The 10,943-nt window shown below is 38.2% G+C and overlaps 1 protein-coding gene across 1 annotated transcript; it reads left to right on the top strand.

The window, feature by feature from the left end:
- The first annotated feature begins 219 nt into the window (after positions 1-219).
- On the top strand, positions 220-3,908 carry LOC113298755 (aspartic proteinase-like protein 2). The gene is made up of 9 exons (XM_026547578.1): positions 220-904; positions 1,107-1,236; positions 1,340-1,815; positions 2,406-2,568; positions 2,660-2,736; positions 2,856-2,955; positions 3,093-3,150; positions 3,299-3,370; positions 3,527-3,908. Exons 1-9 carry the CDS (start codon positions 657-659, stop codon positions 3,685-3,687), a joined length of 1,485 nt encoding a protein of 494 aa, XP_026403363.1. The 5' UTR covers positions 220-656; the 3' UTR covers positions 3,688-3,908.
- Positions 3,909-10,943: the final 7,035 nt, after the last annotated feature.

Raw genomic sequence — 10,943 nt, forward strand, 5'->3', positions numbered from 1 at the left:
AATTCTAACCGTCCAACCCGGCGAGTCCTTTCTCAAGTTGGTCGTATGATGTTGGATAAAATTGGTCCCACCAATTTCTTCCGATTCGTAGAACTAGATAAAGCAAAAATTACCAAATAAAAATTATTCCCTGAGCATCCGTTGTCTAAGATATGCCACGAGTGAACAGACTATAAACATGAACATGCACTGCTGTCTATTATGCTAACAAGGACATGAAAACAGATTAAAGTTCATATTTGGTTTCCCATCTCGACTGATTTATGATATTCGGATCAGCTTTATGCAAAGAAAGTTCCAAATTGAGCCATTTCCTTTGCCCTTTTGATCAGTGTGAGCTCAATGAGATAAGGACTTAAAGTAACAGCAAACCGTTATTCTAAAGCATCCAATTTCAGAACAGAACCAGCACCCAGCTGAGGAGGAAAAAAGAGCTAGCGACGCCACTATATAAAGAATGAAAGAAGTTGTAAAAATAACGTAATCAGATTTATTTTTTTAAAAACAAACAAATTCTGTTAATCTCTGTCTCAAAAACCTTTTCTTTCTTTTTATCTATCTCTCTGAAAAAACCTTCGAAGATTTCAATCTTTTCTTTCTTCCTAGTTAATAGATAGATAGAATACAAGAGGAAAGGAGAGACTTTTATTAGAGAAATGCCGGCGTTTCTTCACGCCGGATTTCTGATCTTTACTTTAGGGTTAATTTTATTACCAGTAGCTTTTGTTTATAGTAATCATTATCTAACTCTTGAAAGAATTATTCCGAATAATCATAATATTGGATTGAATGAGTTAAAGAATAGAGATAGAACAAGACATGGTAGAATCTTGCAACAACAACAATCTTCAATTGGTGTTGTTGATTTCTCTGTTCAAGGTGCTGCTGATCCTTACACTGTCGGGTAATCAATATTCTTGCTTTTTTAATTTCTGGGGTTTTACTGTTAGTTGAATGTGATTATGTTTTCATTGAAAATTCTCGGAAAATCTTGATTTCTTTTTTGGGAAAGATTCCTCCTTTATTTGTTATTTGGGCTTAAATTGATTGGGTATTGATTATCTGTGATTTTTGAATTTTGGGTTTTATGGGTTTGATTTATGTAGGTTATATTTCACCAGAGTGAAATTAGGCTCACCACCAAAGGAATTCAATGTACAGATTGATACAGGAAGTGATATATTGTGGGTTAATTGCAATTCATGCAGTGGTTGTCCCAAAAGCAGTGGACTTGGAGTAAGATTTTTTTCCCCCTTTCTAATGTTCTTTGCTATGCCAATTTAATCTTGAGAATCAGACTTCCCAGTGGGTAAAAATATTTTGTATTTCTGGTTTGCAGATAGAGCTGCAGTTCTTTGATCCTGGCAGTTCATCCTCAGCTTCTCCAATATCATGTACTGATAGCGTATGCAGCTCTGTTGTTCAAACTGCCGAGGCTGGTTGTTCTGAAAATTCTCAGTGTAGTTACCAATTCCAATATGGAGATGGTAGTGGGACAGCAGGGTTTTATGTGTCAGACATGTTGGATTTTGACACAGTTACTGGCAATTCTCTGATGTCCAACTCTTCAGCTCCCGTTGTTTTTGGGTGTAGTAACTATCAGTCTGGGGACTTAACTAAGACAGATAGAGCAGTTGATGGAATTCTTGGTTTTGGGCAACATGGTATGTCTATCATCCAACAATTATCTTCAAGAGGGATAACACCAAGGGTGTTCTCACATTGTTTGAAAGGAACCGACAGGGATGGTGGTGTATTAGTTCTTGGTGAAGTTGTGGAAGAGGGTATCGTTTACAGTCCGCTTGTTCCATCACAGTAATGCTCTTCTTTACCTACTAAATATTCCTGTTTACTGAAATCGTTCCTTAATTTCATCATCCGTGCACGTTTTGCATTAGAGAATGTTTTGATGAAGTTGATTACTCACTTCTTTAGTTTTTGAATTGTCACATCCAGTTTTTCATATAGTGATGGCTATCAATATTCATTGATGACATAAAGAAACAAAATTGTGCCTGTTAGTTGGTTAGTAGGTTTCATGTTTAATATTGTGATCCAGACTTGGCTGTTTAATATACAAATTCGTGCCTCAATCAGCATTTTGCCTTAATCGATAGTTTTTTCCTTTTCTTTTTTCTGTTAAGTGTCATGCCTTTTAAATTTTATAAAAGTTTTTAGCAGTTTTCACCATAATGTGTCTTTGTACCTCCTTATCTCAAAAGATAACATTTTCTTCTAATATGCAGGCAGTGGTGGTGAGCAACTATTTTGATTTCATTTAGACCAAAATTCTATTATATAGCAAAACTGCCAATTTTAAATTACAGAGTTCCTTTTGAAGAGTTTAGTTGTATTCATGCTATTTTAATGGTAAGTATGATTGATTCCTCTTTTCATTCCTGCAGGCCTCACTATAACTTGAATTTGCAAAGTATTGCTATCAATGGACAACCAGTGCCTATTGATCCAGCTGTTTTCTCAACATCAAACAGTCAAGGAACAATTGTTGATTCCGGAACAACTTTGGCATACCTAGCTGAAGAAGCATTTGATCCATTTGTCAATGCCGTAAGTTATCAGTATTAATATTTGATTGAAGTTGTTCTTTCCTGATCAGTATAAAAGAAAGTGATTATATTATATTTTTCTCTCTGTACAGCTTGTTGCTGTTGTTCAACAGTCCGTAAAACCTTTTATAGATAAAACAGGAAACCAATGTTTTATAGCCCAAACCAGGTTTGTTTTAAAAACCCTTATATTTTCTCCAATCATATTTACTGTCTTACCTTTTTATTGGTATGTAGGGTGCTACGTCTTATTGCCTTAACCATTCGAATTACATTTGTTATGTTCAGTGTCAGTGAAGCATTTCCTCCAGTTATGTTAAATTTTGCGGGTGGTGCAACTATGATTTTAAAGCCCGAGGATTACCTACTACAAACACCAGGTCATCAAGTGAGTGATTCAGCATGATTCAATAGTTTATAATACCTTAGATCTATAGCAAACAGTGGCTTTTCATGTTAGTGAAAATTTTAGAGTTCCGCCTGTGTTTTACCCCTTCTGAATTTGCGGAAATTCTATTGTTACAGGGTGAATGGTGTGTTGGCTTTCAAAAAGTGCAAGGTCAAGGAATTACAATTTTAGGAGGTTAGTTTGCTGGAGTTGAAAGGCTTCATCCAATTAGTTGTTTTTTTTTTTTTAATCTTTCCCTTCGACTGAATTCTTTTCCTTAGCTACTCGAGTAGATCCTGGTGTTCCAATGAGAACGATCTAATATCGGTTTCTATCTTAACAGACCTTGTTCTTAAAGATAAAATTATTATTTATGATCTGGCTCGCCAACGCATTGGATGGGTAAACTACGACTGTAAGTTTAGCTTCCTCAAATTCCATAGCGTGTTCTGTTTGCTTTTATTCTTGCGCTTTTCAGCAATTCAGTACTATCCTTAGTGCATTCGACCATCTTCGAAATCTCACTTGGTACCTCTTCTTCTGTTACTAAAATTATTTATTATGCATACAGGTTCACAGTCAGTAAATGTCACATTGGGTTCTGGTAATGAGAAAATCAGCGAGGCACAGCTGAATGGAAGCAGATCACCACAGGATGCTTTATACCAATTAATAATACCAATAGCTGCCACTGCAATCTCACTGTATATCTCCTTGTTTGCCGGGTTCTGATTTTTGTAAATTAGGATTATATACCACAGCTTCGGCAAAAAAAAAAGCCCATTTTTTATTGGATGTATATTCTTACAAGTGCAGCCCTGTCTATTATAATGATTTCAAGGGTCTATTTTTCTTCTCCTCTCTGTTTTTTTCTTCATAACTGGTAGATGTTTCTTCTACAATGTATAGTAAGGAGTAACTACAAATTTGATCTTAGTTGTCAGTCTTTTTTCCTTCCCTTTTTCTGGAGGAATCTCAAGTATAACCAATTACAGTATTTGTAAGAATCAATCCGTCATTACCAAGAACTTCAAAATTTTAATCCCCATTTATTCCTCTGGTTGTTTGATTGAAAGTTGGACCTACACACATCAAAGAAAGAAGATTGCACTGATCTATTGGGAAATGAAAGAACGAATTGCATGTTCAGCAAATGTTATAATCTTTTACGAGTATATGGCAACTAAAAAAAATGTAGTTTGGAAATAAATAAAGAATCTTTTTTTTATAGAAAAAAGAGCAAGAAAGCTCAAAAGAGCTAATCACTCAGGGTTACAGCAGTGGAATCACCTGAGCTAAGTCTAGCACCAGGTTGATCCTTCAAAATAAGAGTGTCATTATTACAATTATCCTTAATAATAGTATGATTTGTAGGATACTGCAAAGTAGTCCAAAGAGATCGGAGATTAGGACCTTTCCAGTTAAAGTTTTGGAATAAGAGAGAGTGACTAGAAAGCCTAGCTAAATTGGCTGCAGTTGTGTTTTGGTGTGGAGTCAGCTTGATTAACCTTCCTAAAACAAAGTCAATTGGTGAGATGTTTCTGACTGTGTAATGAGTGTTATTTCCTTCTTCCTCTGCTGCATAATCAATATTGTTCTGGCCCATTTCCTTCCCCCAGTTCAGTGCATGTTGAGCTCCTCTACTTGTTCTTCCTGCTCTGCTGAGTCCAGTTGTACTGTCTTTGATGTTTCGAGCTCCCATGCAGATACCTGTTGAAGACATTGCCATAAACGCAAAGTTAGTATAGGATGGTAAATCACTATTAGCCATATTATTTTTGACTTCTAAAATGTGTATGCTAATAGTGATTCCAAATTTTCCTTCAGAGTTTCTGTTCGGACTTAAGAGCTTGTGTTCTGAACATTGGTGTCTCCCTGGTAGTAGAGATTGTTTAGAATATGTCATGGGTTATGATTCACTCTGGAGAAATTGCATAGGTGTTGGGTGATTTTCAGGGCAGTAGCTGCAGCAGAAGGACTTATATTCCTGAAAACTTGATCACATCTAGCCTTCCAGATGAACCAGCAAATGGTAGCAAAGGTAGCATTCCAACTGACCGTGGGATTGTTGGGAGTGAACCATCTATTGAACCAATCATGGAAAGATCTATAAGCAGTAAACAGTTGGTGATTTTCCCCAAAAAGCTTGGTCCAAACTTCAGAAGAAGCTGGACAAGCTAGGAGGACATAGGTGATGTCCTCAGAAGATTTTTTGCAAATGGAGCAGATGGGATGAATATAGTTCAAGATGCTAGCAGACTTAGCATTGGTTGGAAGAATGCCATGTGTACATTTCCATATGAAGAGTTTGATAGATGGTGTAGTATCCAGTCTCCATATTTGCTTCCAGGGAGATATAATAACATCATTAGCATACATGTCATTGATTTGCTTATCATATAGGGATTTGACAGTGAATTTCCTAGTTTTAGTCAGGCTTCATCTTATAGTATCTTCAGAGGTTGGATTATGATGGGTATGGATAATGAGGTCTTGAATGTCTTGGGTAAACCATAGAGATAAGATTGAAGTGTACCACTCTCCATGAGCATTGAAAAGTTGGTTAACTGTTTTGAGACTAGAAGGGCAATGAGGGGTTTTTTGAATGATGTCAGAGAAGTTTTCAATCCGTGAATTTTTGTTCCATTCCCAATCTTCCATATGTAGTGTTGTTGAATGCAAGAGATGCCTTCTAGAATCCCTTTCCATATCCAAGAATCAGTTGTTTTTGGTTTGGTATCCATTCTGATGACTTCTTGATTTGGGTAATGGGCTGCTTTCATAGTACTGCTCCAGAGAGAATTTGGTTCTTCAATTAATCTCCAAGCAATTTTGGAGATCATAGCTAGATTAAATATTCCATGTTTTTGAATCCCAAACCCCCTAAATCCTTAGGTTTGTTCACAGCATCCCAAGAAATGTAGAATAGGCCTTCAGATTTGTCTTGCTCTTTATTCCAGAAGAAATCCCTTTGTATGGCATTTATATCTTTGCAGGTACCTTTTGGGATTTTGAAGCAATTCATTTGGTAGATGCTAGAGGTTGAAGTAACAGTTTGGATGAGAGTGACTTTGCCAGCTGTGGATAGATTAGTTTTCCAACCAGCAAATCTGTGTTTTAGCTTATCCACACATGGTTTGAAAGCTTGAATCTTGCTTCTGTTGGTGAAGAGGGATGAGCCTAAGTATTTGTCAGTGCTGCTGATCCTTTGAACATTCATGGATTCACTTACTCTATCAGCTATGTCTGCGGCAGTGTTTTAACTGAAGAAGATTTCAGATTTAGCAAAGTTGATCAACTGCCTAGAGGAATGTCCAAAAACTTGAAAAATCTTGATGAGATTGTTGCATTCTGTCATGTTGTCTTTGCAGAAGATCATGCAATCATCAACAAAGAGGAGGTGGTTGATAGCAGGGGCTTAAGTGCATACTTTGGTTCCATGAGTGATCCCTTGGGATTCAACTGATATCAGATACCTAGTGTTTGAGGGCAAAAACTGATTCTGCTGTTTTTGGTAAATTTTGGGTGTGTTGATGAGAAACAAATTCAAACCCTAAACAAATGCACCGCACGGGAGTACTTTTAGATTCGAGAGATCAATCTGTAAGACTCTGGCCTAAACCAAGAAATGGACGTTCCAGATTCAATTCGGTCACAAGGTGAAGGAGAAGGGTTGATCTTTGGGGGGGGGGGGGGGGGGGGAGGGGGGAAGCGAAGAAGGTGTTTGAGATCAGAATGTTGAATTATGGAGGTGTGGTTGTTTATGACTTGTGTATCAGAAAATGGTTTCTGGCTCCTTGTGTTCTATCATTATAAATAGATTGAGAACCTATTTATACAAGTCACTGTGCGCACCCTGATCTCTTAGGAAGTGGAGAAAGTAAAGTAGTGGAGAAGTGGGTTTGTGCCGAAGGTAATGATCATCGTGTTTCTGTTATGAGGGAAGACCGACCACACGATTCGCCCACTACTCTCATCACCGTTAATTGTCCGCCTTTCCTGACACTTTCTTGTAATGGGCGCGTTGCACGCTACACGCTGTAAACCGCCAGAGCAATACCCCAGTATGTATCCCCCAGTTTGTGACATGTTTGATGTCTTGAGTGAATGAGTCAAGTCATGTGGACTTGCCGCTAAAATCATCACGCAGTGCTTTTAGGCCAAACAATGAATTATTTGCAAAACCGATATTTATAAGGCGTTGCTTATAATCGATGTATGTAAAGCATCGCTTTCGAATAAGCAGCTGAAAGTAATCGATGTGTTAGAAGCATCGCTGTTTTTGAGCACGATCGAATCACTCACGGATTGAGCGTCTTAAAAGTAGCACGACCGACCATATTTGGGTGATCGTTTGAGGACCCTATGGATGTGCTATGACTTGGTCGATCACCCCCTGTAAAGGATGAATGGACGATGATCTCAATGCTTCTTTGTTAGTGTTTGAAAAATAAATCTATGTCATTCAACTAGGCTAGCGAAGTTGGATGGCCGTGATCAATCTGCGGAAGTTGTCCACTGTCATTGACGCGATTTTTAGGATTTTAGAGGCCGCATGGCTAACCCCCTTTTGGGAAAGCGAATCGAGGCGTTGCGTGTCAGTTCGAGCAGGTCGATCGACCTTGTGCAAAGATGGGTTGCCGGTGAGCGTGATGGTATCTCCTGAGCCACTTAAAATTAGATCTAAGACATTCGATTTGGATGGCGAAGATGGATGGTCGCGATCGATTTGCGGCGGTAACATATTGCCGCAAACACCAATTAGGTTTTAAAACGGCCGCGTCTTCCCTAGTTCGATCGAACGACTTGATGCGTTAAGGGCTTGTCGTGAGTAGGTCGATCGACCATGGAAGGAGTTGGGCCGCCAATGAATACTTTGGTGCTTCTTCTATCGTTCGAGATGCGATCTACTTCGTCCAATTAGGCTAGCCAAGTTGGAAGGACACGATCGATTTGGGATAGTTGTATACTATCGCGACCCAATTTAGGGTTTTTGAATACGGCGTGTTTGCTCGAGTTTGGGCAAACGGTTGAGTACCCTATAGGCTTGCCGCAGGCAAGTCGATTGTCAAAGGGGAAAATTGGGCCGCCAATGAACATGCCGACACTTCCTTAATCATTTGTAGGAAGATATAAGCCGTCCAACTAGGTTAGCAAAGTTGGAAGATCGTGATGCGTTTTGAGACTCTTTTAAATGGTCTCGGCTCGTTCGAGCTATTTTTATAGAACGCGATCACCTATGTTTAGGGTCGGCGTTCGAAGCACTTGTGGCTGAGAGAATGGGACTCGATCGACTAGGGCCCGCCGGTGGTCGCTGCAATGATTTCCTAGTTCTGCTAGGAGTCGGATATGCTTGTTGAATCGTGCGGCCAATGTGGCCGTGATCGTTTCTGAGACTGATATTAACAGTCTAGATTTTCCTTAAGAAATTTAAGCGTGTTCGATGTGTGTCGATACGAAATACTCTTTGTCAGAGAGTGATGCGGCCTATGTGGGTACTTCCATGCGGATCTCAATGTTGACATTTTTGGAGATTCATGCTACTTTGCTGAGAGTGAACATTTGATTGTCATGTCATGTCAATAATGAGAGTTCGGCTGGGAACATAGCACGAGAAAATACTAGGTGAGTCATGCATTAATGGGCAATGCTAGTAGAAGAAAGAATTCATAGAATATTTTGGCATTGCTGCTACGCGCACCATTCTGAGTGAATTTCATGTATATTGAATTGCTCAATGAACGAGGAGGTTTTTTGCACTCATCATTTTTCAAATAGTTTTATCCCTTGCAGGGTGATAGCACATTAAGTACAGGATTTTATAATTTTGACCCTGGACTAAACACCACTATCAACACCTAGATAAGGCCTCCATGCAAAATAGAAAAAGATAAGGTGATAAAGGATCTCCTTGTCTTAGCCCTCTAGTTGGTTTGAAGAATTTTCCAGGGGAACCATTAACCAAAACAACAAGGTTGGTGGTAGAAATACATTGGTGTACAATGTTACACCATTGAGAATTGAAACTCATCTGAGTCATTACTTTAATTAGAAAATCTCAGTTGACTCTATTAAAGGCCTCAGCCATATCAATCTTAATTCCCATAGTGCCATTAGCTCATTTTTTTCCCTTTTCTGGTGTTCATACGGTGGATAATTTCATGAGCAATGACTATGTTGTCAGAGATTTGTCTTCCATGGATAAAGGAAGATTGAAAGGGAGATATGAGGTTGGGTAAAAGAGGCTTGAGTCTTTGAGCTAGCAGTTTGAAAATGATTTTGTAGGTGGTGTTACATAAAGAGATGGGTCTTAAATGGGTTGGGGTATTTGGGTTATCAGTTTTATGGATGAGGGAGATAAAGGTGGAGTTCATCTCTTTAAGAATGAAGCCAGAAGTGAAGAAATTTTGAACCATGTTGATGATGGCTTCTTCTACTACATCCCAGTTAGCTTGGAAGAAGTTTGGTGAGAATCCATTAAGGCCTAGAGCCTTGTCTCCTACCATGCTAAATAAAATGTTTTTAATTTCCATAACATCAGGGATTTTTAGAAGATTAATATTCTCAGTGTTGGTTATGGTGGTGGGGATGAGACCTATGAGGGATTGATTGATGGTTATAGGTTCAGCAGTGGCCATAGTAGCAAAGTGGTTGGTGAAGCAGTGAGTAATCTCATTACTGTTGTGAAGCCAAGTGCCATCATCTTGCTGAATTGAGACAATTTTGTTTCTTCTGTATCTTTTCTTGGCAGAAATATAAAAAAAGCTTGTGTTTTTATCTCCCAGTTTGATGAGCTGATCCCTGCTTTTAGTCATCCAGAACCTTTCTTGAATATCCTGCCAATGTTCCACTTTCTGCTTAGCCTCTCTGATGGCTTGACCTCTATTAATGTTGAATTAATTCTTAGTGACCCATTCCAAGTATTGAAGACTGTCTTCTAAATTAGTTGGTAGGCTCAGAAACCTACAATAAAATACTGCAAGTGCACAGCGTCTAACTAGTAGAACAATGGCAAGTACAGGTCGTTCCCACGAGGAGTGTGAAAATACTACTACTAACTAATACCAAAAACTAACAAATCAATAAGGTGATGTTTGACAATTTTTCAGATATTCGGGACAAAATGAAATAATAAATAATTCTAACAATAAACAAAATGGGTAACAGGTTGTTAAGGTTTTCGATTTCCACCAATTCAATCATATAAACTCGACTAATCTCTATTTATTACTCAAGACAAATTTCGAAATCAATCTCATGTCTCGGAAGATAATATGTTTAAATTCTAAAATATGGTTTCTCCGCTGTAATTTCCTTCGCTTCACGAGTAATGATTCTAAAGTATTACATATCAATCCTAAAGCATATTGCGTCAAAGAATTTAACCAAGCACGCTATATCAATTGAAAAGTATAAGTAATCAAGAAAATCACATAATCGATTAAACACCAAGCTATATGAAGATAAATCACTAATCAATGAATCATTATTAGAAATATCATCGTAGAGTTCATATAAATAAATTGGCTTCAATCTAAACCCTAACAAACAACTTAGCAAACCATGAGAAAAGAAAACTCAAATACACCAAACCCTTGTCGCCTCTTCTCTTTGTCGACGGCTCTGCGGCCGCCTCCCCCCTTTTTCATTTTGAAACAACATATAAATATAGCCCACAGATGAATTCACGTCGTCGCCACATCACCTCCCAATAGAAGTCTGCCACATGTCATGAAATACAATCCGCCCAATAATATTGTGTCGCGTGTCGTAATATGACGAAACATTGTAAAGTATCAGCGAATATCCACTTTCCATAGTATATGAAACCACCAAGGAAATGAATTAATTTCATTTAAAAAGCATGATTTTTTCTTGCATGTGTTGGGCCCACCTTAATTGTATTTGCACAAATGACGTCATTTGGTCTTAAACATTCCTTCATATTCTTTATATATATATATATATATATAGCAAGAGAACTTATG

The sequence above is a fragment of the Papaver somniferum genome, chromosome 7 (assembly GCF_003573695.1).
Source record: "Papaver somniferum cultivar HN1 chromosome 7, ASM357369v1, whole genome shotgun sequence".
NCBI lineage: Eukaryota > Viridiplantae > Streptophyta > Magnoliopsida > Ranunculales > Papaveraceae > Papaver > Papaver somniferum.